The sequence below is a fragment of the Tympanuchus pallidicinctus genome, unplaced genomic scaffold (genome assembly GCF_026119805.1).
Source record: "Tympanuchus pallidicinctus isolate F22 unplaced genomic scaffold, pur_lepc_1.0 scaffold1, whole genome shotgun sequence".
Classification (NCBI taxonomy): Eukaryota; Metazoa; Chordata; class Aves; order Galliformes; family Phasianidae; genus Tympanuchus; species Tympanuchus pallidicinctus.
The window spans coordinates 92,761,155-92,789,108 of NW_026294618.1; the positions used below are offsets into that span (position 1 = coordinate 92,761,155).

The 27,954-nt window shown below is 39.4% G+C and overlaps 2 protein-coding genes across 5 annotated transcripts; one reads left to right on the forward strand and one right to left on the reverse strand.

Annotated features, from left to right (window-relative positions):
- Positions 1 to 102: 102 nt before the first annotated feature.
- On the reverse strand, positions 103 to 15,352 carry MCM8 (minichromosome maintenance 8 homologous recombination repair factor). Of its 4 annotated transcripts, none has more exons than XR_008209549.1 (19): positions 14,830 to 15,352; positions 14,618 to 14,692; positions 14,023 to 14,105; positions 13,684 to 13,833; positions 12,849 to 12,952; positions 11,710 to 11,908; positions 11,114 to 11,199; positions 9,238 to 9,389; positions 8,130 to 8,328; positions 7,354 to 7,384; positions 6,912 to 7,052; positions 5,717 to 5,858; positions 4,998 to 5,193; positions 4,527 to 4,740; positions 3,372 to 3,581; positions 2,730 to 2,806; positions 2,076 to 2,265; positions 793 to 1,063; positions 103 to 267 (listed from the first exon to the last, which is right to left on the reverse strand). XR_008209549.1 is itself a non-coding variant. In XM_052695834.1 (18 exons), the coding sequence occupies exons 1-18, from the start codon at positions 15,335 to 15,337 to the stop codon at positions 247 to 249; spliced, it is 2,781 nt and encodes a 926-aa protein (XP_052551794.1). In that variant the 5' UTR covers positions 15,338 to 15,352; the 3' UTR covers positions 103 to 246. The 4 variants fall into 4 exon arrangements, 2 of the variants coding, with proteins under 2 accessions (XP_052551794.1, XP_052551779.1); XR_008209548.1 differs by having other exon boundaries at positions 103 to 270; XM_052695834.1 differs by lacking the exon at positions 793 to 1,063 and having other exon boundaries at positions 103 to 270.
- TRMT6 (tRNA methyltransferase 6 non-catalytic subunit) lies at positions 15,215 to 27,906 on the forward strand. Its single transcript, XM_052672620.1, has 10 exons — positions 15,215 to 15,309; positions 16,543 to 16,670; positions 20,123 to 20,214; positions 20,303 to 20,386; positions 20,819 to 20,943; positions 21,056 to 21,420; positions 21,617 to 21,702; positions 24,866 to 24,968; positions 25,052 to 25,138; positions 26,384 to 27,906. The coding sequence occupies exons 2-10, from the start codon at positions 16,626 to 16,628 to the stop codon at positions 26,555 to 26,557; spliced, it is 1,161 nt and encodes a 386-aa protein (XP_052528580.1). The 5' UTR covers positions 15,215 to 15,309; positions 16,543 to 16,625; the 3' UTR covers positions 26,558 to 27,906.
- Positions 27,907 to 27,954: the final 48 nt, after the last annotated feature.

Genomic DNA, 27,954 nt, shown 5'->3' on the forward strand with positions numbered 1-27,954 from the left:
GTGTTTTATTTATCTCTTACACAACGCTGCCCTCGGACAGATTGTGCAAGGGTGGGATGGAGTGAGGGGAAGGAAGACAAAAATAAATCACTTAATGGAAAAGGTGAAAGACTAAAGCTAATATTCTTATAGTTTATACAGCTTACCATTTAGAATTAGAAAGGGAGAAAAACAATTCTATTGTTTTTAAAATCCTTACACAAAGCTTCTCATCTGCTATGTTTCTGTATTAGGGCATGCTCCGTTTCACAAAATCAGACAGACAGCCTTCTGTGGTAGAACAGTAAAAAGAAGACATACATAGTATGTAACATGAATGTGCTCTGTAACTGCTGTTAACATTCACACAAGTGTTCGCTATTAATATTACTCCCATATATTATGTTTAATGAGAAATAAAAAGATAATTTCCATTTTACACATTAAGCATTGTAATGAGGAGACTTTCATAAATTAAACTTGCATTTCAAATAAAACCTATTAGGAAGACCAATAAATAAAGAGTTGCAAATCAGAAATGTAAATCCTTCCAGCTATACAGCTGCAGAGGTGACTTTCTCAACATGAACGTTCCCAAATTTTTAGAAACATTTCTATACATTAAACACCTCAAATGAACTGCAGTGCTAAAAACACAACTCGCACTGCCTTCTCACCGAAGATTTCGGTTTTAAACTTTGTGAGTCCAACAATCATTTTAAATTTAGAACTGAAATTTGTTGTTACGATCATTTGGGCGAGCAGCCTTACAGGATGAGTCAAGCAGCAGTACCACAGAGCAGTGTGTCTTACATTAGCTTCTAGCAAGCCTGCTGGCATTACCAATGTTTGAGCACGAACTTCCAGTAAACAACAGGGGCAAGAGGTGCTCCTGGAGCAGGCTGCAAGTCAGGGCACTTTATTGCTGCATGTTCATCAGTCCATTCCAGATACAGTAATTATGTCTCAAAGTTTATTGCAGCAGCTCTTCTCACATAGTCTGAAGCTGATAAAGTCTCGAGCCTTTTTTCAAGAGATAACCCTGATCGTTCAGGGATTCAATAAAGCTCTCAAAATCAAATACCTGCAGTTGGAAAAAGAGGGGCGGGGGGGAGAGGGAAAGGGGAGAGAAAAAAGGTAAATGCCAAACTGGAAAAAATAAATTCCATCTGATAAAAAGCAACACAAATGATTTAAAAGAATTGTAGTATTTGTGCATTACTTAGTGAATTGAATCAAGCTAGAACGGAGTTAAGTTTCCTTCACAAAGCAATGACCTACAAGCAGGTAATACAGCATCAGTTACACCCTTTGGTGCTTTGCTTGTACACCATTCACAAATGCACACAAAGTATGCAGAGTAGCATATGTATAAAACCAAGTTCTGAACACAAATACTGAAGAAAGGTCTATTTTCTACAGCTCTCACTGATTTCCAAGTATTTATAATGTATCTTTTGCCCATTCAATATTCTGTATGAAATATATGAAGGCAAAATTAGAATTCATTTAGCTACAAGTAACTAGTTGCTGAATAAATGAATGGCCTTGTGAGAAGGGAGAGGGCAACAACATACTCTGCCAGATGGGATTCACATTAAATCTAGTCTTGCTTATAGTCAGCATTTGGACAAGTTTGGAGATGGAAGTCATCTTGTCCCAGCAGGACAGGGTGTGTTAACCAGGTGCCCACATTAAGTTCCATGCAAAGAAACTAGCTGTCTCCACTTTCTCTCTTATTATGCCTGAAATCCAGTTTCAAGTTTTACATTGGAATTTAAAGCTTTTCACATTAAGCAAAAAGGTAAATTAACTGTTAACATTTTTGTTTGGCAACCCAGCCCACCTCTCAAGTACAGAATGTAAACTGTTACAGGATAAAACACACTTGTGGCCATATGATGTTCCCACTATGGTATAGCATGAAGATGCTCAAAGCAGGAATGAAAACCCAAAAGTCACATGTCAGCCACTGAAGGCCAAGCAGAAAGCTCACTGCACAGACAGAGCAGACACCACAACAGTCTAAATAAATACATTAAGTAATTCTGACTGCTTTTATACTTGTTAAAGAAATGTTTGATTTCCAAACTTACTCGTATTTGTAGCTCCTTTGCAACCTGTCGAAGTTGTTGCAAATCAAAGAGATTGTTGTAAGTTCTTTCTGCAACGTTGTTAAGGGCAGAAACAAATCTTTTTGCTTGTGACCGATTGCTCATCCCAGACCCATGCTGTGAACGTTCAAAGTCCAGTTTTCCAAACTCATCCGAGTATGTTCCCAGCATGCTAAGATAAACACATCAAAAGAAATGGGATGTAAAAGGAAAAATGCATGAACTTCCTTCCTGAAACATCACCACTTAAGTTTTCAGAAGACAGATAGTGACTGATTCCTAGGGGATGGTTTCCTATCAAGGGAACATAGAAAAAGCATCTGTCCAAGTCACTTTTGAACTTAATTTGTTCAACAGCAACAACAGAGAGTGGTCACACCAGAGGAAGATCTTTGGCAGCATTTCAATTACTGTGGACTGATATTAATAACTGCTGCAGTGATACAACTCAAAGGTCTAAGTGGCAGTATTCAACCGAGGGCTGCCATCAGTTTTTAAACAGGAATTAAAAACTCTCAATGCTGGTTCTGGGGGCCTAAGTTTGCTAAAGTCATTTCTTCACTGTGTTTGTATGTCTATTTTAGAAAGTGAATGAGTAGCAACACAGTGTTTTAGTTTAAAAGCACTGCATATTACCTGTATTTCATTATTTCTATTACGTCCTCAGCATCTTCCTTGGTACACTTCTCCCTTAATTCCAGCCTTGATCGTGCCTTAAAACAAAGTATATCAGAAAGGTATGTTTAAGATATCACACCTGATGAGGGAAAAAGCTGCAGACCTGCCCCACATGATGCTACAATAAGCACAATTTTTAGGAGCACGAAGACGGAATCTGAGCCTGGAGAATAGAGATGACAAGACCTCTATTTTGATAGCATTTCAACATCATCCCTTTCATACACATGATATCAAGATGCAGGTTGCAGTTTTTAAACAGCTTATTCTCAGGAAATAATACATCACAAATAATGTTATTAAGATACAGTGTTAGATAAGACAGTAACAATTCAAGATGGGCAGCAGCAGTTTGTCCTTGCCAGCACCTTTCTTGCCTTTTAGGAGCTAGATAGGTTTTACTTCTAGCTCCTTAAGGATGTTTTATTTCATAAGAGGCTTTTAGCAACAATAGCTTTTAAAGCATTTCTAAGACTCTCACCATCTTAAAAAAAAAAACACCACGAAACCCCCCCCACAAAGGATAACTCAGCACTATCAGTATCACACAGGAACAACGTCTTTGTCTTCAATCCTCCAAGTATGAAAGCTTGAATTTACCTCCGTGAGTCGAATCAGCGACTCCAGCTGCCTCGTGGTGATCGGCGTGCTGCTTGCTGCCTGGTTCTGCTTCCGAAGCTCCAGGTAGAACTCCTGAAGGACCTGAGCAGCTTCTGGAGATAAATGGGGGTGAACGTACTGGCGAGCATAACCCACGTACTTCCTCAGCAGCTGATGTGGAATGGCATCAAAGTTTTCTCCTGGTGAGATCTAACCCAATTACAAACAAGGGCCTTAGATTTCTGATCTTTCATCGCAACCTTATAGAACACAACCCAGTTTTTAAACGAACTTTTCATCTCCTATGCTTTATGTGGTGACAACTTTCTGAAGCTCTGAATGCGTACTGGAAGGGCTTTGATTCTACATACATAAGCTGTGTTCTTTTAAAGTCAATGCACCACATTTAGACACGTTATTAAACACACCTGGCCAGTTCACAAAAAGCAGAAGTTTGTAATCTGCGCTCCTTAGTGTCAAATACAAATAAACCTTATGCAGAAATCTTTTTCAAAAAGAGAAAATCCAATTTCCTTCTTGTTACAAGATACATCACTACAGAAGGTTAAGCTGTCACTCCTGACATCTCATTTTGAAGAGTGCAGGGGGCAGGAGTTTGTTTTTCCAAAAACTGTGCATTTGCAGCATCAGCACTTCTGACCACATTTAATAAAAAAAAAAGTTTTCCTCCTATAATCCTCAGTCTTCCTTGGTTTGCAAACATCCAAGTGTTTGCTTTCACACTGCTTTACCTGCATTCAGTATTTCAAAGCATATCATGTTAAAAAAGATTACTATACCAGTCTAGTTCTGTAGCTCCTTACTGAAATCAGCAAGTTTGGTTTAGAGCATTTTCATGCAAAATACCTTCCCATTACCCACAATAAAAAACAATAATAATAACAAAGCAGCCCAGCTGATAAATTCTCTTCTGTATGAGTTGACACAATTTTAGCAACTCCAGCATAGATAGATGATGCTAGCTACAACAGGTAAGTTGTAGAAACCAGAGATTTCAATACTTTTTATTTAATTCAGAGCCACTTCTCATGAGAAGAGTAGGAGACTGAAGACATCTAGCAAGTCAGGGCTGCCAGGCCCCCGGCAAAGAACACCACAGGAACAGAGACAGCAAGAGGCCCAGGAGGGAGCTACCTTCAGTCTTTCAAGCAGAGGCCGATCAGAAACAAGTTGAAGAACAGAGCGATCCTGCACGCCGGCACGGCTCACAGCCGCGCTGCTGCACGCTGCCTGCTTCCCAGCTCGGATTGCCATCACGTGCTCCGACAGCAAATGGTCATGATCTTCATTTGGGGTGTCCAGCAAAATAAAAACTAAGTCAAATCTCGACAGCAAAGCACTCCCCATTCTACAGTAAAAACAAGAATACAATGCTTGTATAAAAGCAGCAAGACTTCAGCAACTCTGTTCTATATCAAAGACAGAGAATCCTGTCCATTTCATTCAAAATAAAACAGAACAGCAATTTGTCTCCCAAGAAGCATGAAAAACCACTATAACTTGTGCTCAAGCTCTAGAAAACTAGAAATCAATCTTATACGAGACTGGCAGAAGCTCCTGCTCCAGAATGCAAACCATACAAGCAGCATTTCAGGAAGTGCTTACTTTAAATTCTCAGACACTGTTTTGGCTTTGTTATAATGTCCTCCTACTGGGTTTGCTGCAGCAACAATAGATGTTCTGGCTGGCAAACTGCAAACAATACCAGCCTTGGCAAGGCTGATACTTTGCTGTTCCATGGCTTCCAGCAAAGCCTGATGCTGGCTTCCCATCTTATCAAACTCATCTATTCCACAAATACCTGGAAACAATTAGCACAGGACAAAGATTTATTAATAAAACACATTAACTGATGGACAAGTGTATGCTACAGTCCCACACAGTGTCATAAACCCAACTTAGGCTCAAGATACTGCAGATGTTGGACCAAGTTGTCCTTTCAACAACGTCCATTTCCATTTCATGTTGCTGCAGCTGGCCTGGCTTGCAGCAGCAGTGTCTTGTTTTTCATTGAGATGACACAAGAAGCTTTTTTTAAAAAAAAAAAATGGATGGCAAAACTTGTAAGCAAGCTATTTTTCAAAAGCAGTAAGAATCCAGTAACTGACATTAGGCCAGATTTCTCAAAAAGGAGTGTTTTATACATAACTAAGGCCCTAGGAAAGCAGGAACCACTACTGGTGAAGTTCAGAACTTCCCAGATATGGAATGCCAGTACTATACTTCAAACTCACATTTTCACCCCAGCCACACAAGCAGTGTTGTCTTAGACTCAGCAGCACCTCATCCCATCCTGGTTGTTCTTATTAAGCACATAACATTACCTTGATCTCCAAGCACTAAAGCACCAGCTTCCAAGGCAAAATCTCCAGAAGCACCATCTCTAGACAGTGTAACAGTCAGGCCAGAGCTGGTGGAAGTGTTACCACAAACATACACACCTCGAGGAGCAACGTTACACACTGCCTAGAAGAGAAGGAAGGACCTTTTTCTCTCCGCACGGTAAACAATTTCATAAGCCTTATTCTAGAGAAACAGTACAAAGCAAAACAAATCTGTTTCTTTCCATTTACCATGGCCCAACAGTCAAGTTAGAGCTCCTTTCAACCCCAAGAAACCTCTTTCTATGACATATTAGGAAAAACTACTGGCACATTACTGGCAGAGTCCCATCCACTGTGTTATTAACACCCAAAGCATATTTGCTCAGTGCCAGATAATACAGGCACTGACTACAGAGTTGAACAAACAAACAAAAGCACAACAACAAAACCCACCACAGACTGGCTCCTACACAGCTTTATTTTCCTCTGTCATTTTTTCCCCCAGAGACAGTGATGATTAAGAGATGCCTTGTTTCAGGGTCTTATCAGAGACTAACAGCTTTTTTTGAATGACATTCTATTATTTAGGAATGACATTGAGAAAAGAAACATTTTTCTGATGCCAGAATTTCCTGACACAGTGAAAAAAAAAATTAGAAATTTGTTTAAGAGGAAGAAATTCCACCAGCAGCCAGCTCTGCCACAGTCATATAAAAATGCCCACCAAGACTCCTACAAAAGTAGCAGCAGGTTCCTTTCCCAAAGGACAAAGATCTGGGCCAGTAACATGGGAATGGTGTAAAAGAATGGAAATACACCTTGCTGAAGGTGAGTGGCATGGTCATTCTAAGAAAGCACTTTTCTATTTGACAACAGGTCAACTAAAAGAAGATAGGAAGGAGCAAAACATCTCACCAGGGAGGAAGGCAGTGAAATAGGCTAACAAGGGAAGGAGAGCAAGCCTACACAGCATTTGAAATCTCTCAGGCTTGACTGAATATATCTGCTTGGATAAGTGCTTTAACTGGCTGGTTCCCTTTTGCAAGGCACTCTGGAAATAGAGGACAGTTGGAAACCGATTTGGGTACTGTGCTATACCTGAGGCCTTCATGCTACATGAAGAGATCTCTCCAGCTAGGTAAGGCAGCAAGGAATTCAAGAAAAGTACAGTTATACAGTAGTAACAAACTCATACTTGCAACATTTGACTTTTTCCTAATCCTGGATCTCCAACAATCAGAACATGTGGATCTCCTCGCACCGGGATTCTGTTCTTGTCATCGACAAACTTCTGACATCCTCCAAACAAGGCCAGGGCCAAGCCTGCCTTTACAATCTGAAGTGGTACATAGGAACACCAGTAAGTATTCAGTCCTGCTCATCAACACTGATGACTCCCCAGACCTATTTGTAAGAACTCTTTCCCTCTGAATGAAAGAATTTAAATCCCATAAGAAAGTTCCAAGGGCATAAAGCTGCCTCGTCAGTTCCCATACTGGAACAACACTGAAGTCACCCACAAATACAGCCCCTGCGCCCTCCCTGCACCTCCAGTAAACTTCATACATCCTGCAGGAGTTGAATGTGGCACAAACATTTCAAACTGAAGCTGCAGGCAGAGCTGATGCATTGCATACCTCATGGCCGTAGATAGCAGGACAAAGAGAGCTGAAAGAAAAAGCACACTGTGACCCAGGAGGAATACAGATCTCACGTTAACGCTAATCACTTGTTCTGTCTCTTTGTCCCAGAATACTTTTATAAGCACATGTGTTTTTTGCTTAGTTGTTGAACTGTTAGAGTGAGTTCAAATTTAAAAAAACAGCATTGAATTTCTCAAAATTTTCAGATAACCAGATGTACTTGAAAACAGTAAGAAAGCCTTTCATTTGAGTTTCCCCATGGTTACTGCACCCATCCTGATCTTTATCAAATAACTATATGTAACTCTTCTAAAAGCACTGCAGTTTTCTGTCTTTGACTCCACTGGGAGGAGCTGAGGGATGTTCCAGTTGGACAGGTACCTTTCTATCTGGGCTGAGGGTCTTTAGAGAACCCTCCAATCAGTTCCCTCATCTCTCTCCTCTGCCGTGGAAAAGCAGAGCAGACAACAAAACAGTGCTCGTGAGTTAAAACTAGTTACTGAAATGAATGGATTGCTTTATTTTCCTGTGGCTTTCTATCTCAGAGCTGACCTGAAACTCTCTGAACTTCCCTGCATTCCAAAGTTCTGAAATCCTCAGCTTCCATTTGCATTCCCTACTGCAACACTTCCTCTGGAGCCCTTTGTCCACTATGGTGCATTAAATCTGTACAGTACGTATTGTCCAAACCTCAGACATCTCATAGTTTTAATAGGCTGCCACACTGGACCAAATTTGGTCACACCTAACCTAGCTCTGACACAACTTACTTCACAATAATCCTGAAGAGATTTTCCTCAGCTTGAATTTCTTGAACAGCATAGAGGTCCTTAAGTGAGAACTCCATGAATGACCGTTGAAAAGTCTCCTCCTCAAAATTCTTTGTTTTTTGTCCTTTACTGTTGCTGACAGAATTTGCTTCAATGTACAACAAGAACACACACTTGTCATTCTTATTTTTAGACACTCCTGTTAGAAAGATTGACAGATAATTAAGAAACATTTTTTACATCCTAAGTACTAATGGGACTTAAAAATGGCACAAGGTAACTCAAAAATTTAAGGTACAGGTACGTGCAAAATACAGGCTGTTCATATTTTAAATAGCTCAACACCTACATCTTCAAAAATTGATGTACAGTGACTAACAGCTTCTAGTTACGTTTGTTCATTAAGTTCCATGCTTTTAGGTACACATGTACCTTAGCAATTAAACATTTTCCATATCCTCAAGAGAATGATTACTGAGCAGTGAATGCAGGCACACGGCAAATTGCTACTGAAATTCTCTGCAACATATTCATTCTATTACAGCCACAGAATGAATATTACATATTCATTCTATGCACAGCTTAGTTTTTCACTGAGGGGGAGAAAAGTTTCTTCAGGGAGGACTAAATGGAGAAAGATAATATGCCTTCACAGTAGTGTGATGGTTTTCCTGTCCTTTGAACAGACACCAAGGGGAAAAGGTTAAGCAAAAAAAGAAAAGAATCTTAATGAGACTTGAAGAAATACAGATATATCTTCCTCATATTATTAGTTCAGAGAAGGCTTTCCTACCAGCTGACATACTATGAAGCACTTTGTGTCAGCACTGCCACTTCAGGACTAGCATTACACACAGACCAGTGAGTTGCAGAAGACAAAGCCCAATTATCAGTAGACATTAGAGACAGCGCTCCTCTCAAACAGCAAAGCACATTGCTTGCTCAAAATGAAGCCTTGATTGTGAAATTCTGGGAACTTTTGAAGAGATATACATTTAATTCTTGTACAGCTTTGCAAGCTCAAGTGAAGGGGGAGGGCTGTTTATCTCGTATAATCAATAGAAAAGCCCCTCACACAAAAAGAAGTCTTCCAGGATACATCTCTTACCTTCCTCAGTGCTGGACACCTTAACTACCCCTGTAATTGTGACCACATCTCCTGGGACACAACTGTCCACAAGATCTTGAACCAGCTCACATTCAATCGTGCGAGGGATTCGGCCTGCTTCTCTCTGATCATCCGACATGAGCTCCTGAACCCTGCAACACACAAACCCATACAACACAAACTCCATGCATAACATTCCCAATTCAATTACAGCATACAAACGCCGTAGACACGAACTTCTAACCAGTCCTTTCTGAACTGAGAAGGGAGGCACAAGAAATGTCGTCATCAGTATTAAAAACAGCTGCGCTGAATTTGGAGAAAAGCAATTTTCAGTTCAGACTTCAACAAATGACAATGCATTATGCATAACACCTCAGAAGACAATAACAATGAACTGCTGAAACAACAGCTAGCACCAGTGAGCATGTTAACGCAGGAATAAGTACAGTGTGTGAAATAAGACAGACTTCACGTACAAAGTGAGGGTGTCAGACATTACAGCCCCAATGAATGCACAACTGGCTTTTTAACCTCAGCAAAGCCCAAGAATTTCCTCAGACTACAGCAAGACCAGTAGCTCACTCCGTGTAGCTGTAGAGCACTGGGCAAGAAACAGCTCTTCTGAATGTGTGTTACAGAACAACAGTCAGTGGTGGTGACAGCACAGCAGGAGTGAGGAAAAAAAAGAAAAGAAATCCAATGTCTACCTTGCTACATTAACAATGTTAGTTTCTGTAGAAATGGAAACTGTAACATGTTCCCCCCTAGCAAAGTTCTGACATCTTTAGGCATGCTCGCTGATGAGACATAAAAAGCAAATGAATGGGCAGGCCCAGCACTACTGCTTTCTACAAGGGTATGCCTGAGGTGTTGGAGGCATAATCAGTACCATTTTAAACTAAGATTTTTAGCCCTTAAGTTTACATTTTGCTCATTCAACTGTCACAACTGATTGATGTAATTTAACACAGTTTTCCTAACTGACCTCCAGATCATTAAAAGGAATTACTAAACAATAGATACAACTAACAACAATCGAAGAAAGTTGCAGAGGGCACAAGCTTAACGTTTCGCAATAGTATTGGGATCAGCTCTATTTACATGTTTGTCTGAGATATGGACAGTGGGATCACAATTAACCCCAGTGAGCCCACAAATGGCACCAAGTTAAGTCATACAGTCAACAAACTGCAAGGAAGGGATGGCATCCAGAGGGACCTGGACAGGCAGAGACATGGGCTGTGTGAACCTCACAGAGTCCAATGAGGCTAAGTGCCAGCCAGCATGCCATGCCTGAGCTGGGGCAACTCCTAGCACAAGGCTGGAGATGAAACAGAGCAGCCCTGCAAAGGACTCAGGTGTTCTTGTGGACAAAAGCTGAATGTGAGCCAGCAAGGCCAACAGTATCCTGGGCTGCAGCAACAGAGGGGTGGCAGCAGGGACAGAGAGGGCGTTATTCCCCTCTGCTCTGCTCTCTTGAGGCCCCATCTAGAGAACTGCATCCAGCTGTGGAGCCCCCAGACCAAGAAAGATGTGGAACCATTGAAGCAGGTCCAGAGGAGGGCCACAAAAATGCTCAGAGGGCTGGAGTACCTCTCCTATGAAGACAGGCTGAAGGAGTTGGGCTTATTCAGCCTGGAGAAGAGAAAGCTCTGAGGAGACCTCATCGCAGCCTTCCACTGCCCAAAGAAGCCTGCAGGAAAGTTGGGGAGGGACTCCAGCAGGGAGCACAGTGAAGGGACAGGACTAAGGGCTTTAAACTGAAAGAGCATAAAGAGATTAAAGTTACACAGTACAAAACAGAGTGAGCCTCTCTGTCACTTCTGGACTGCCCTGTTGTATAACATTTTTGTGCAGAAGGAAAGAAGCTTACTTAACAGACTGCCAGTCCACTGTGGTAGTTAAAGGAGAGCTCCTGTCAGGTGTGAATGACCGGCCACGGCACTCAGGAACAAGGCACTGTAACAGTATTAATTCTAATTCATTCTCAAATCTCTTTAAAAATAGTTTTTAAATGTCTTTTTTCTTCTTCCCCAAAAAGAAAGTAAGTAAAACAATGAGATTTACTAACGCAATTTCAGGAGAAAAAAATCCAAGCTAAATTAGGGTTATAAATTATAACATATACATGGATAATAAAGAGCTATCAAGCACAGCCAGCTGATCCCTGATTCAGCTGTTGGAAAAAATACACACAATTGGTACAATGCCCTTTTTTTGGCAGGAGATTCTACAAACTGCTTTGTCTCACCAGAATACATTTTTTTCCAAATAACAACGTTGTGTAGTAATGCAAAGTTGGATGGTAAGTTTAATTTTTCCTATGTGTTCATTATTTAATCCAGCTTTAAACATCTGAACTACTCCCCCTCACACCCACCTACTTTAAATACTACCAGTGTTGTTATTTTTCAAAGCCCTACAAAAATGCAAAAGGGAAAAACATAAAGTTAGATGATTTTAACTTACCTTAGTGGGAAGAGTGTACTTTCCATCAGGCAGAGGAACACTCTGAACATCTCCACACGTGCCACATACAAAGGCTAGCTTAGTGCACAGAGGCTTAATGTTACTGACACGTACAACAGTGCCACGCAAGGCAATGTATTTCCCATAACAGTTGGCTCGAACGTTCTTCAGCTGAGTTAGCGGTTCATAGTTGTACAGTCTGCAAAAGATATTAAGTGAGAGCAATTGGAAAGCTTACCACACTTAACTGATGAACCAAAAATGCCGCAGCCAAGCAAAAAGAAGAGGCATACATGCTAATTACCAGCATAATCTCAAGCAATGACTAGAATGATTTGATCTGCGAACGCACGACATATCGTCCAACTCCTGTTCTCGAAAGCAGCACATTTAATATTCTCCAGTTGAATATACATTAACAGCTATACATTTTGCTTGTATGGTGATACATCTCTCCTGGAAATGACTAGGACTGATATAAACAGAATATATTTCACATACAAGCAGGTTTAGGTCCTGCTTTTCTTTGCCTTGCTCCTTCTCAGGATCCTTAATTCCACCAACCCACTGCTCCACCCCGCCTGTGTTGCAGAAATATTTTGAGAGTATCATATATTGATTGACTTATGAATACCTTCTTCTGCAGAGTCACGGTCCATAATTGCCCCACAGGATTTGAGATATTGTATATACCTTCTTTGGTCACAGGTTTTCCTAAACACCTTCCACTGTCTAATTAAAAGGATGCAGGTTTATAATATACTTCCTAATAAAGGCAAGCCTTTTACTACCAAAAGCCTAGATCCTTTTGAATATTTTCCTATTTCCTTCGATAAAGAGCAAATATAGAAATATATTTCTTTTTTTTTAATAAACATGTTTTACATAATACTTTATTTATTTATAAGCTGTTTCTTCACTTTATAAGCAGGGTTGTAAGAGTCTTTCTGCTTTTGCCTTTTCCTTCACAAGGACAAGTTTAGCTTTTGTCATTGTGAAGACAAAAACAGACTGTTCTGGAAATAGCAAAGTCTCTCAGCAAAACAAGTACACCTTCAGCACCACGCATGGACAATGATGACCCTTATAAGAGAGGCTGAGATGCTCCTGCAAACAGAACAAATACCCAACAACATTACCTGGCGTGAATGAGAGGAACGTTTATTATAGGCTCTCCATCCAGTGGTAACCCTTCCTGCACCTGCAGCTCTGCAGCATGCCTTTCAAGGTCCTTGGTTAGCACCTATACAGAACGAAGGGCAAACATGAATGTAGTATATCATACAGCATGGATTCAGCTGGCTGTTCTTTGACTGCCATCTGTCACATTAGGGAAGACTAGAGAGCTCCCTACTGTTCAGTGACTCCTGATACAGTATTTTCCTGTTTCTTCCCAATTCTAAGCTTTATTCTAAAAAGAATTTAAAATTATGACATTTGTAAAGTTTTCTCAATTAAAAAAAAAAAAAAATAACCTTTAATCTTGGTCAATGAGTGGAAAGTTGTTTAACAAAAATGTCTGAAAATTCGCCTTTTAACAACTAGTGAAATACTACAGGAGATATTGAATGGAACCAGGAATTCCTCCATCTGCTCCCCCAGCCAGCCACCAGGAATGGCTTCACTTCAGGAGCTGGGACAAACTGCCCAGGCAACCCACAGTACATTAATAGAACAGGAATTAGACATCCCCATTATGTATTTGTTAGAATTCCACTTAGCTTTCATCACCTGTTCTGATGACAAATAGACAAAATGCAACAAAACCAAAGCATTTTCAGAACAGGATTTTGTGGGTCATACAGAAAGGATACAGAAAAGGAGGTTGTTGAGTTTTTGAATAAACAGCAGATTTCCATAATAGAGAAAAGCACAGAAATAAGTTGTTTTTTTAAATAACATAATTGCCTTTACATTTGATTGAGTACTTAATCATGACAGTTATGTTCACATCTATCAGAACTTCAAGTTTACCTGATGAATTGCCAGACCCATGCACTGCAGTATTTTCTGAGGCATATCCCGTAACTCAGTAGATACGTTTGGTATTGATTTAGTTAATTCTCTATCTTCTATCAGTTCCTTATAATCCACAAGGATGCTTCCCTTTCTTTCTATTTCATCCTGTGAAATATTTCAAGTCATACAATACACTTAAAATGATAAGCACCACACAAAGAAAATGTCATAAAACATTTCACAGCTGTGATGGAGATCATCTTCGAAAGAAAAAACACATTAAAAAATATATGCTACTGCATCAATATAATTAGAGAGACACACACATACACAAAGAAATACATATTTACTTACCTTATCATAAAGTTCAATGTGTTGCATAAAAAATTTTTCAAAGGCTTGTGTTTTCTGGACAAAAGGTGATTTGTCAGCATAAGCTAACCAAAAACACACAGCATTAGTAACTGACAGAAATAACTGTTTCCACTTCACTAAATACATAAACAAGCAGTTTCTCTTTCATTCTATTTCTGCATTCCAGAACAGAAAAAGATGTCTGCTCTCTACAGGACGACAGTAATGTTGTTACAAGGTCTCTGACAAAAGAGAACCGTGTCTATGCTGACACAGGTCAAGCAGGTAAGAGAAAAGCACAGCAGAGGTGCCCATGTGCCAGCATGACAGACTGCACGCTTCACGTAGCTAACCGAACAGTTTCCATCACGTTTATCAATAGACTATATTTTATACTATTCAAAATTTCTTTCCAAGGTTCAGAACCTATAGATATTACAGTATGCTACAAGACTGATCTTTACTGCATTTATTTTCTCACATAACAAACACGAATTTCAGTTGCTTTCTATTCCTATTATCCGCTCTACGTGCAACCAGACCCGGAGAAAAGCGATCAGGATATCTGCTAGATTTAACTTTGACCTAAAAGTACCTTCAGAGAAATAAAGCTTCCAGCCCTTATATGGAATAAACTGGTCCAAAGTTGATTGAACGAGTCGAGAACTTGCTGAAAGAGATCGAGATTAAAACAAGGTGGATATGACAGCTTCACAGATCTCAGCGGTCTCAGTGCACCAGAAGACAAGAAACTGCCGCTGTCCAGTGACAAGCAGGCTAGGAAGCAGCAGGGAGGAGCTGGCTCACCAGGCTCAGGCTGTCTCTTACACTCCACCTTTTGCGCCCTTCCCCGCCAGCCTCCCCGCCAGCCTCCTCGCCAGCCTCCTCGCCAGCCCTGGAAGCCCCGTCTCCGGGAACACCCCCTGCCCCTGAGGTCTCTGCTCATCTCAGCCTCGGCGCCTGACGAATCAGAGTAGGCCAAAATGCATCGAAACAAAGATAACAGAAACCGCTGAGGCCGAAGCCCCAAAGGAGCCCCTAAAGTCCGTAGGGCACGGGGCTTCCCACACGCCCCAACGTAGGCGGGAAACCGCTTCCTGAGCGGCGCCTGCGCACTGCCACAGGAAGCAGAGAGGGGGAACTTCCGGCGAGAGCACACACTTCCGGCGGGAGCACGCCAGTGGTCATGGAGGCTGAGCGGAGGTTGAGCCTGCGAATTTGCGAGGGGGACTGCGCCGTGCTGAAGCGGGGCGACGTCTTCAAAGCCGTGCCCGTGCTGCGGAAGAGGTGAGGGATCGGTGGGCGGTTTTTTCATTTTCTTTGGCGGTCTTTCTGCAGCCTCCCGCGGTCGTGGCGCCGTGGGACCCTTCGCTGAAGCCCTGGGAGGTTTCAGTTCTGTCCCACCTGCGGCGGCTGAAAGCAACAAGGATTTAGTTGCGTGTTTTTACAGAGTTGTAACGAATTTGAAAGATAGCTGAGGTGTCGTTGTCAAAGCGATGTCAACTGAAGAGCTGAGAGAGAGCAGCAGGTTGGAGATGCCGTCGCCGTGCTTCCCTTGCTGTGCGCGCTGCTTTCTGCAAGGGGCGGTGTTGTTTTTGTAGCGGGGCAGGGAGCAGCTTCAGTGGGACAGTGCTGCTGTGAAAGTTTGCTTCCCTTTCCTAGGCCTGCTGGTATAGCAAGGAGCCCCTGTACCCCAGCAGGAAATACTGTCATCAAGGGACAGCCCTTCCAGTGCTCTTCCCAGTGCAGCAGATGAGTTTGTAGACCACTGCTTAGAAGTCAGCGTTAGTGTTCTGGCCTTTTGATTTAGTGGAGACTGAAAGGTATTGTATGTGAGCAAGGCCTAGAAAATGAAGCTGGGGATGCTGGTTTTTGAGAGGCTTTATGCTGAGCAAAAGAATCGGGTCTGGAGGGGTTCTTCAATTAACACTTGTAGCTATTCAGATGGTGGTTACTGTATTGGCCTGCAGAGCGTTGCCAGGACATCGCTGTCAGATCCTTTTCTGCAAATCTCAGTGTATAACTTTTGTTTTGTTTAAGCATCCATCATAAAAGAAAGAATAAAGTAAAAGAGTAAATATAGGGAATGAAATAACTTGTATTAATTTGTTATTTAATCTAATGAGAGTAAGGGTAGGCTGAGAACATGTGGCAGTATCTGGCATTAGATGCTTTGTTTCTCATGTCAAAAATGGTGCTGTACAATGTAAGTTCTATATCCCTATGTTTTACTTCTCATTTCAGAGTTCTTGTGAACTGAAAACGCATTGCTCATGCTGTACACTGAATTCAAGTTTTTCATTCTTTTCCTAACCAGTTTCAGCATAATGTGGTGTTGTGGTTAATAGTAGTTAGCATTTCATTCTTTATGGTTATCCTGGTTTGCTTCAAAGGCATAGCTAAAACAGGTGTACATCAAGTTGACTTCTAGCTGTTGGAGGTTTTCAAATCCTGTCACCTGTCCATTCAGACGTGGTTAAGATGATGCCTTAAATGTCATTAACTTTTTTATTATTTCAGAAAAATTATTTTTGAGAAGCAGGGCTTCTATCTGGATAATGCCATTGGACATGTGTACGGAACTACATTTGAAGTAACAAGTGATGGAAACCTGCAGCCAAAGAGACAGGTGGAAGAGACTACCACAGGTATTAAGAGGATTGATTGATCCTTGGGGGGAAAAAAGCACTAACAAGTTATTCTTTGATAAGACCAAAAATGATGGAAAACCTTTCTGTTAATTTTTCATTAAATTATGTTACTTCTTTCTATCATAAAAGTGCATGTTTTTTACTTGATCTACTGTTCCAGTTGTCCTGTAACAAATACACTTCTTAATATGGGAGAAAATTTGATCCTTAATTTGGGTGAATATATTGAGAAAGATGTATCTTACATGTTAATTGCTTACAAGATACATGGCAAGAGCACAAAGCATGTGGGTTTAACATGGAGAGGTCTGCTGTCTGTGAAACTTAAATCATGTTTCTCCAGCTGAAAAGTACATAGAGCTAGATTTTACAAATCTATATCCTTTTCTCTTAGAAACAAAAGAAGCAGGTACAGATAATCGTAACATAGTTGACGATGGAAAGTCTCAAAAACTGACTCATGATGACATAAAGGCTTTGAAGGACAAGGGTATTAAAGGACAGGTAAAAAAATAAGGTTTTGGTGTCATTTCTGTGCTACCTTGATGGTTATCTTTCAGTTTATGGAACAGGCTATTCTTTTTAATGGCGCATAGACTTCAGTGCTTTTTCTTTGTTCTTCTGCTCAAGATCTGTTTTTACAAAAATGCAAAAGCTGTTTTCAGAGAAAACTTCATGTAAGATTGACAACTTTATCAGTAGAAAGTCAAGTGTGAACTTTTAGTGTATTAAGAGCCATAACAGACATATAAAGGAATACAATAGATGTAAGATAAATATAAACCACAAAGGAAGTATAATTCACACGATCACTTTTTCTGTTTGTTCCTTTAAAAATTCAAAATATTACTTTTATATTACAGATGTATTAAAATTGTCCCATAATAAAACTATCAAAGATGTAGTGAAGGATTATGGACAAACACACACCCATTAACTAATGACACTACGTAACAAGCATATTATTGGTGTGCCTCTAGGCTGCTGCCTGCCAAACAGTGATGCATGTGTTTTATCTGCTCTTCAAAAGCTAAGAATATTCTCAAGAGATCAGTTCTTTTAGAAAAGGTATTGGTTTATACCCCACACTTAATCCACAAGAAGTGAGGCCTTCTTAAATGTTATGCAGCACATTCTGTTCTGCAGATGTTGTCAGCCAAAATTCTCTCTCATCTTTGGTTTATCCTTTCTCATAAAAGATAAAAAATTGCTCATGCTTACATCAAGTTCATCTCGTCTTTGCACTCTGCTGTTTCTTGCTGCTGTTCAGAACAGCTGTTCTGCTTTTGCCAGCTTAATTATAGATGAGTCCAAGGAGTTTAGAATGGTATTTCCTCTGTTTCCATGGTTGTGCTTTTCTTGGTGTTTTCTCTTTGATAAGAATGTACTAATGAGTCTGATGGCTTTGACATTTTCTGTTAGTTCTCATTAGCTCTGTGGCAGAAGGTCATTCTGTCTTTTCTTTATGTGCTCTGCATGTCTGTGCTGTACATGTACCGTACTGATAATATAGGTTATTAAAATAGTCTACTTTGTGAACTGTGGTTTCTGAATATTCATTTTAGACTGTTAAGTCGCAGCAATGGATACCATCCTTCCATGAAAGTCTGGTAGAATTTGAATTTGTGTATATGAATGGCATGGAATCCCTCGAATCACCATAGAATCGCAGAATGGTCTGGGTTGGAAAGGACCTTATAGCCCACCAGCCCAATCCCCAGCCATGGCAGGGCTGTCCCGTCCATCCATCCCCTACCTCCCCAGGGCTGCCCAGGGCCCCATCCAACCTGGCCTGGAGTACCTTTAGGGATAGGGCACCACAGCTTCTCTGGGTAGCTGTTGCAGGGCCTCACCACCCTGAATGAAGAATTTCTTCCTTGCATCTAACCTACATCTTCCTTTTTAAAATTTAAAGCCGTTCACCTTTGTCCCATCACTATTGGGGTGTGTAAAAAGTCAATGCCTAGGCTTTGTGATTCAGGCTTAGTTTGAGAGATGGTTGCTCTGTGAAATAAAGCTTTCATCTTTCCCATCACCTTCCCAAATTCCTCCCATATTCTGAGGGATAGGTGTGTGGTATTAGGCTCTGGTATTCCTGGGGTACTGCAAAGTGCTGCAGCTTGCCTTTAGCTTGTTATGTTTACCCTGCAGGAATATTATCTGGATTCGTCGCTAAATTTTACTGGGAAATAAAAGTAGATACCACACTTAACTTTTTCCAAGAATAAGGCAAAATATGCACTGATTCACCCTCTTAATAACACATCATTAGCTTTCAAAGGCTTGAAAAACCAGCAAGTGAAAACTACTCGCACCATTGTATTTTGGACTAAGTTCTCAAAGCACAGTGGGAGCTTTCAGCTGTCCATGCTGAAAATACTTCTTGTGTCATTTCCTACCAGCAGCTTCTCCAAACTCTTATTAGGCCAGACTACACTGTTGCTCTTCATGCATGTTTAATAGGAACATAGAATTCTGCCAGTCCAACTACTTTGATCACAGCAACCAGAACAGCGTTGTGCAGCATTTATTGTTATCTTGCAGGCATGAAGACAAATCTGAACAGTGAAAGCTTTTTTTTTTTTTTTTTTCTGTTGGAGGTCTTAATGATCACTCCAGCTGGAATCTGAAAGCATGAGAAATGAGAGTTGGATTGGCAAAGGGAGGAAATAAGAACAAGACCTGGAAACAAAAACTGGAAATCTGGGAAAATATGGAAGGTGGAGAAGAAAGAAGTACTAGGACTCCTAGTAGGAAGTAGCAAATACTAAAGCATTTGATGTCCTGCAAGGAGCTGGCACAGGAGTCTAGCACAATTTGAAAGACAGAAGTAATTAAGTGGGGTAAGGGAGATGCCCGATAAATTGCCAGAATAGAGAGGAAAAACTAAAGTGATCTTGACAAAAAAAAGTATATGTATGCAAAAGATATCCTCAGAGACAGAGATGCTGAAGTCAGAGACCCAAAGAGGGAGTTAGATTCAAGTAAATATTGCTTATGACATCAGGTTCCTTCTTTTGTTCAAAAATGTAGCAACTGTTTTGCATGGCTGTACCCAGTGGTGAAAGTTAAACTAAGAACTTAGAATATATGTTGACTGTTCCATAATAACTGCCAATAGACATAACTCTGTCCCATTCTAAATACAGTGTGACTAAAAACAGCTGATCACCTACAGAGAGCAGGGTAGTCTCCTTCATATTCAGCATGAGATAAAAAATATGTAGGTACTGAGGCTTCACAGTTAAAGCTGAATTAGTGACTGGCTGATTAGTAGAATTTTGTTTTGCCATTAATGTCAGTAGAACTTTTTTGTCCAATAGAGGAATGTATGTAATATTTTTATGCTTGTTAGAAGAAAAAAAACAAACAAAAATACCCACTAAATATGAAATGAATGAGAAATACATACCAGCTGTAATAAATAAATGTAAATTGTCTCTTTTAAGGAAATTGTTCAACAGTTAATAGAGAACAGTACGACATTCCGAGACAAAACAGAATTTGCTCAAGATAAATACATAAAGAAGAAGAAAAAAAAGTAAGTGAATTTTAAAATGTGGAAAATATTTAGTAGTTCCTGAATTTGTTGTGCTTGAAGTAAGGCTATTGCTGTGTACTTCTTACAGATATGAGGCAGTTATTACAATTGTAAAACCATCCACTCGCATTCTTTCAACAATGTATTATGCAAGGGAACCTGGCAAAATTATGTAAGTTTTTATTTTCATTCTCCTCTTGAATGAGAACAAAGATATGAATATTGTGAAAAAATATTTTAATATTATTGTATATAATACCACTCTTTTTCTTGTTAACGGAAGGACTGTAAATAAATGAAAAGTATCGTGATTCAGAAAATGAATCAATATGCTCCTTTAGTGGGGGAAAAAAAATTAATTCTTTTGCATGTAGCATCAGCTTTTACCACTTCCTGCCACCTCTGTTTTGCTAATTACCTTTCTGGCAGTGGCTCTCTGCATCTCTAGAGGTCACTTACTTCTTACCTGCTTTTTATTTTATCTAAGGCTTCTCAAACTTCTTTCCTTCTCCTTCCCGAACCTCCTCTGTTTGGCCTCTGTTGAGCTATATGTCTGATTCTAAGAAAAGAAATGTGATATTTCTTGAAACCCTTTGTCTTCTAGCCATTTGCGTTATGACACTCTAGCTCAGATGCTTACTTTAGGAAATGTCCGTGCTGGCAACAAGATGGTCGTAATGGAAACATGTGCAGGCCTTGTGCTGGGGGCTGTGATGGAGCGAATGGGAGGTAAGTCGTTCAGTAACGCAGAGGATGGGGGCTAATTTGAAACTTAAGAAATACTTTTAGTTTTGATACTTTTAAAAGGAACTACTGCGAAATATTTTTTCCACTTCTGTAGGCTATGGATCCATTATCCAGATGTATCCAGGAGGTGGGCCCGTTAGAGCTGCCACCAGTTGTTTTGGATTTCCAAAACCTTTTTTCAATAATCTTCATGAATTTCCTCTCAGCAAAGTGGATAGTCTTCTCTGTGGGACATTGTCTATGGAGACTCTGCCTTCAGAACCTGAAGACACCGCATTAACAGAGGAAGAAATGAACGGACTGGTTGATGAGAAGCAGACTTCTGTACAGGGAACAGAAGAGGAATCTTCTGCTGAAACAGCTATGGAGATCAACCAAACAGAAGAGCAGGAAAGAATGGATGTTAACGCTGAGGATGCAGAATTTAAAGAGAATAAAGAAAGAGAAAACAAAGAAAATGTAAGAATATTGATTTATGGCTATTTGAGTTTTATGATTTCAACACAATGTTGCTGATTTCAGACAGCTAAAGTATAGCTTATTCAGGTGTTGAAATTGAGTTTTAAAACTTGCTTTATGTTGAGCTGTCTAAGTTGCATAAAACAAAAATTCAGTTCATGCAGAGTTAAAGCACAAAATGCTTTATTGTTCAAAGGTTCGAGAAAAGCAAAGAAAACAGTGGGAGAGAAGGAAAAAGCTAACAGAAACTGCTGCTTTGCTGAGAGAGAAGAACGCAGATGGGTGAGTCAGAAAGCTGTTCTGTCTGAAGTGCATCTATAGGAAATCACTGCTTTTTGAAATGAATAAAAGCTTTGTTTTAAAAAAGTTAATTCTTAATATTCAGTAGCTAGCAGTCAAGCCAAATGTGTCTTGGGTCTCATTTGGTTCTCACCTAGTTTTGTTTTGTTTTTTTTTTCCATCACTTAAAGGGGTTGAGATTTCCTGAGCTAATCAGGAAACCATCAGTTTTAGATATGAGTAAACATCTAAAAAATATACGTTTAATGTAGAGTAGACAATCCAGGTAGAATTTAATATTAAATGACTGCAGATAAAAAACTGGATTCTCTTCTGTAAAAATGAACTTGAGATCCTAAGCTTAGTAAATTAGAACAATACTTGTTTAAAAAAAATGAAACTAATTTGTTTTAAAACAACACCAGAAACCACTTAATTTCATTTTACCTGCATTAGCTGCAATTTTTTTTTTTCCCAACAAAGTATTTCCCTGATGATTTTAATATCATAAGCTTAGAAGAAAAAAATAAACATACTCTCATCAGTTCAGCCCCACGAGTTTAACATAAGAGCACTCTGAGGCTATGACTTTCTCATCAAATGAGAAAGCAAATGCTGAGGTGATTTGATTTAATTAAGTAACAATGATTTATCTAATAGCATTCATATTCATCTTTCCTTATAAGAATATAATCAGAAAAGGATTCATATGCTGCAAAACAAAACAATTTTGATGTGGTGGCTCAGTAGGAATAGACCTGTTTTTCTCAGAAAAGCAATTAATATGCATTTTTTAATTTTTATTTTTATTACAAAATATTTTAACTAATTCTCACTTGTATTTTAGTGCATTTCATCCAGCATGGCTAGGTGGTAGAATTCAGCTGTTCTGAGAAAGTTCAGATACAGGTCATTCTGTGTTGCCTGAAGTAGCAAAACAAGGTTTGCAAATAGCATTGCCATCAGCATCACCAATGATCACCAGTGATGTCTGCAGACTACCACTAAACTGCCTGAACAGTGGCTGCGTTTTGCTGTGTTTTTACTGCTCTCTCCTGCACATCTTAAAATGAAAAAACATCAGTGCACGATTTGGCAAAGAAAAAAAGGGTTTTACTTTTCTTGATTATTCTTCCTGCATTGTAAAATAGAATCCAGTTGTTGATTTTGAGTTCAAGGAAGCCTCGTTAGTCTTTTGTCTCTTGTACAAGTGATTGAAAACAAATGGATGTTTCTTCTTTTGTTTGTTGGTAAAGCAAGAAGGGTGTAATAAATTACATATGTGAAGTGAGTACTTGCTCGAGAAAGTCTTGAGTATGGGGGGTGGAAGGGAGGAGAAGCTTCTGGGTGCTTTAAAGCAGTGCCCCTCTTTGTAGTCATCTGCCTTGGGTAGCCCTGCATTTGTTAAGGTCAACAACCATGCAGTATGTGCCGTTAAGGCAGGAGAAATTGGCATGGAATAAAGCAAGTGCTTCAAACTAATGACTCGGTTGGAATTGGAGTAAATAACAGGTGAGGAAGTCCAGATTTTGTTTTGTTTTGCAAGAGAGAAATGGGGAAAAGATAGCTAAAAGCTTCTCCACAGATGGGGAGAAAGGATAAGACATTGTCAGAGTAAGGGAAAACTAGTAATTAGGTAAAGATGAGCTCCAGCTTACGGAGATTCCTTCTTGAGACCTTGGCTTTAACAATGTTTACTACTTAAAGTTGAAGATACAACTATAAGATTTATATTTCTTTTCTGCTGTTACATGGGAAAAGAGTTCGTGTACTAGACCTGTTTATCAGTTTCATTTGTGAGTTAAAGGCAGATGTATGTCTCTGAGGAGAAAGAAGGAAGGCATCCATTAGGGATGCAGTTTTTGTCTTATAAAGAGTAGGCAGTGATGGATCATCACATTTTTTCTGATACTATAAAAGTAGAAATTGGATTACAGATGCTCCCTGTGTTCAGAATTAGAACACACAGCCTTCTCTGTACCTTCTGTGTCTTTTCTCTGCCTATTCCTTCCCCTCTCTTGTCCACTACATTAATTTTGAGACTGAGCAGACTACCTGCTGACAGCAATGTGTGCTGCCATATGAAAGAACATAACTTGATTTCTCACATTCCCCCTCATCTCTCTCCTACCTTCCGGTTGTCTGGCAGAGTTCCTTTTGGTGTCAGTACAGTACTCAGACCCTTCTGGAATATGGTTTAGAGTCTTATTTCCTCATGGTCCACTTGGCTAATTACTGAGTACAGACATTTTGCAGTTTGGATTTGAGGAAAACCTGAAGCCTGCACAGGATCTGGCCAACAGAAAACCAAAATGTAAACAACTGCAAAATAACTCTTTCATCTTTTGTGTTTTAAAAAAAAATTAACATCTTTACCTCCATTTTATTAGGCAAGTTTGACAGAGCATACAGTGCTGTTCCCTTGGAGAACAGTTGTTGACTGAGAGGTCCTCTTATATAGCTGTATAGTGGAGAAGCAGTTTATTCTCTGCACAAGTACAACCTGTTAGCTACTTGAATCTTAACCATTCTTGACCATCTTAACCCTTTCAGGTTTAGCAGTGACTTTATTTATTAAAACTCTGGGTATCTATAGAGAATCCTAAGCATCGGTAAATACAAGTTACACTGGGATATTAAAATTAAGGTAAAGACTAAAATATGAAGACTTTCAGTTGTCAAGGACATAAAAGTTCTTTTTTTAAAAAGATTTCTAGTCATGCCCATTCATGAATTTTCTCTTTAAATTACAAATTACTTAAATCTTTAAAATCTGTAATCTTCATTAAATAATTGTGACTGAAGCTACATTCTAAGGAACAGCTAGCAGTAAAAAAAAAAATGTTATATTTTAACTATTGTCATAGGGTATAAAAGCAGCGTTAAAGTTCTTCAGTTTGTAAGAAGTATTGCAGAGTTCAAAACAGCTGAAAGGAATATTTCTGCAATGTGTTCAATAGGCTGTACTGGATACAAGCTTTTCATCCTCTAAACAGTGCAAGTAGGAAATAATTTGTTTTTATAGTTGGGGAATTGCTAGAGCCATGAAAACGTGCTGATGAGCAATACTGAAGCTGTAATGATGTGCTATGCTAACTAGAAAATGTCACTTGATGAATAGGCTTGAAGAAGCAGAAGACTAATGTGCATGAAATTTCTTTTACAGCTTACTTGTAGCCAGCAAGTTTCATCCCACTCCTCTATTACTGTCTTTACTGGAGTTTGTTGCTCCTTCACGGCCTTTTGTTGTCTACTGCCAATATAAAGAGGTAAATGGAGCACGTTGCTCTAGCTGTTGTTACTGTAAGCTTGAGGTTATATTGCCATATAACCTGTTATTTCTTTTCTTAAGCCCTTATTAGAATGTTACACTAAGCTGAGAGAAAGAGGTGGTGTTGTTAATCTAAATCTATCTGAAACATGGCTACGAAGCTACCAGGTAAGGATTGTATTATTTGGGGAAGCAAAATGTGTTTTGGATTGATTGAAATTATGTGCAAGCTCATACATTTGTTTATATGACAGTAGCAAGAAAATATTTAAAGCATTTTAATGTGAAATGGCAATGTTTTTTGAACGGAAATGCTTCATTCCTACTTCCAAGGCAATTCACTGAAATACTTGCAGAAATAGAAAGGCAGCATGCCAAAAAAAAGTTCATAATTGTGTTGCTTCAGGGGTTATAGTAGCTAAGTGACAATCTAATGTAATATTTCTGCTATATTTCTTGTACACTATATTTATTAATTTCTAGTCGGTTGGATAGCTTAAAAGATTTCTGTAGCACAAGAATGGTAATGACCTCTAAAGTTGGTATCTACATGTAACACGTTTCCTGGAACTAAAGGAGGAATCTCATGTCTAGGAAAATCTCCACAGTGAAAAATACTGATTTGACTAACTCTGTTGAAACAAGGTATATATAAACATGGAGCACCCTTCCCCACTATGAAGAGAAGCACACCTCATTTGTAAGCAGCTTACCCCTTCTTCAAGGTTCTTGCATTGTATTGGCTTGCTCCTCACCCATAGGCTTCTGGAGTCCATAAGGAATTATTTACTATACAGTGACTGACTTAAGGCAAGGGTGGCCATAGTTACTGGCTGTCAAGAATGATGGTGAGAACCAATGGATGTTCATATGTTCAGGCTTGGCAAGGCTTATTCTGCCCGGGTGCAGTACTTTGTGAATATTAGGAAACCCTAGCTAGGAGCAACACAGTGTCACCTCCTGAAAACAGATAGATGAGCTTAGAGCTGTGAGGGCAGTCAAAAGAAGAAGGAAGCAAAATAGGAGAAGACTTAGAGAAAAGAATAGCAGAGCTGAAAGTCTTAGTTCACTGCTGTGTCTTACAGTAGTAGTGGATACATAAAGATTGCTGGTATATTAGACCCATTGTGGTTTCTCACAAAGTATGTGAGTTCTGAACAATTTAATGAGACTTTCAAGAGTCTGAGCCTTGAATTTGTAGTTCTGCTGGAAGTGCTATGAAGAAGGAGGACAGTAGGTGTTTCTGGAGGTGGTTTCTGATTTGCAAACGCTTTGCCCTTTCAAGGTAAATGCACTTTTCAAATGTCATGGCTGGAACAAATACTGTAAACTGAAATACACCATTTGATGCGCACATACAGCATGACTCCTCACAGATGCTTTTCAGTTTTTTTTCTTTGTTCTGTTTTAAAGGTCCTACCAGATCGAAGCCATCCAAAACTGACAATGAGCGGAGGCGGAGGGTACCTTCTATCTGGTATAACTGTTGTGCTGGATAAGGGCAAATCTGATTCCAGTAATTTAGAAGCACTGAAGATGGAAGAGCCGTCATCTAAAAGATGCAAAGTTCAAGACCTTTGTTGTTAACAGTGGGAGAATTGATTTGTTTTTCAGATCTCAGGAGATACGTGGTTAGTAAAATAACAGGTACAGTTTCTGTGCTCTGGACAGCACAGAAATAGTGTCTGTCATACATCAGTCAATGAAAAGCAGAATTATGTGGTAGGGAGAACTGTCTCTCCATACCAGTTTACATGGTCAGAATAAGAAGATAAACTGGGGAAGCAAACCTGTGTCAGACATCACGCTGAAAGCACACTAACCTCAAAGAAAAGACCTGATGGTCAGGCTGAGAAGTTAACGTGGACATGAGTGCTTTCACTGATGCTTTGTCTTTTCTTGTTTGTTGCCAAAACTGGATATGATTGCGTAGTTTTTAAAACATGAATCTGAATTAACACAAGTAATTTTGCTTCTGATTTTCCTAGAACAAAATCAGGGTAAAACGTTCTGTGTAGTGATCTGCTCCCTCTTTAGACACTGAGTCCTGCAGTGTTGAGTAATCTAAGGAAGCAGCATAAGCAGCAAAAATTATTCATACAAGAAAGTATTTTTCTTTCCAAAGGAGCAATAAAAAGAGAACATTAATTCCAGAACTTTATATAATGACTCAGTGTTTCCTGAAATAAATACAGGGGAAAGCATATGTTAGTAAATTAAATACCAAACACTTAACCAATATCTTTGTTAGTGTTACCTGTCATTTTCCTGGTAGTTGTTCTGTGTTTAAGATGTGACCATTTTGAGAACTGCCATGTGTATATATATTTATTTTACAGTTTTATTCTTTCATAATGTGTAGCTTTTTTTTTTTTTACCTTTGCATTTGGCATTGTAATTAAACTGTGGGATATTTTTCCTAATGAGATTTATTTTCTTATTTCTCAAAAGAGGGAAAATTACAGTCTAGTTAAGGTCTAGCAGAGGTTTTGTGGAAAGAATACCTTTGGTGCTGAGCCGCTGGATGGGAGCCCTAGGTGCATTTGGGAACTCAGAGCCAGCAGGATTGGGCTTCCTTTCTCCAACTTCAGCTTGACTGGAATTTGGAGCTTTGGGGTCAAGTGATTAGACTTCACAAAGATGTAAAATTCTCCATCTTAATAAGAATGCTCTTTTAGGAGACTATTAACTCAAAATAAAAATGGGTTATATTTTGTGTAAAGCAGCTACAGTTTTCCTGAGTGAATAATTAGAGTGTACCTATCTTCAACTTTTTTTTCCCCCCTCTTTTCATTAAAAAAGATCTTATTATTTATATAGAAAAATTCAGAAGACTGTAGATTCCATCCTCTCTTCTATATCCTCACTGCTGTGCATACATAATCTGTTGTACTTTGCCCTTTAATACCTTTTAAAACAGTTTAAGTATTTTAAATTGTACATATGGAATAGAAATCTGATGTATGGCTTTTAGTAACTGTGAT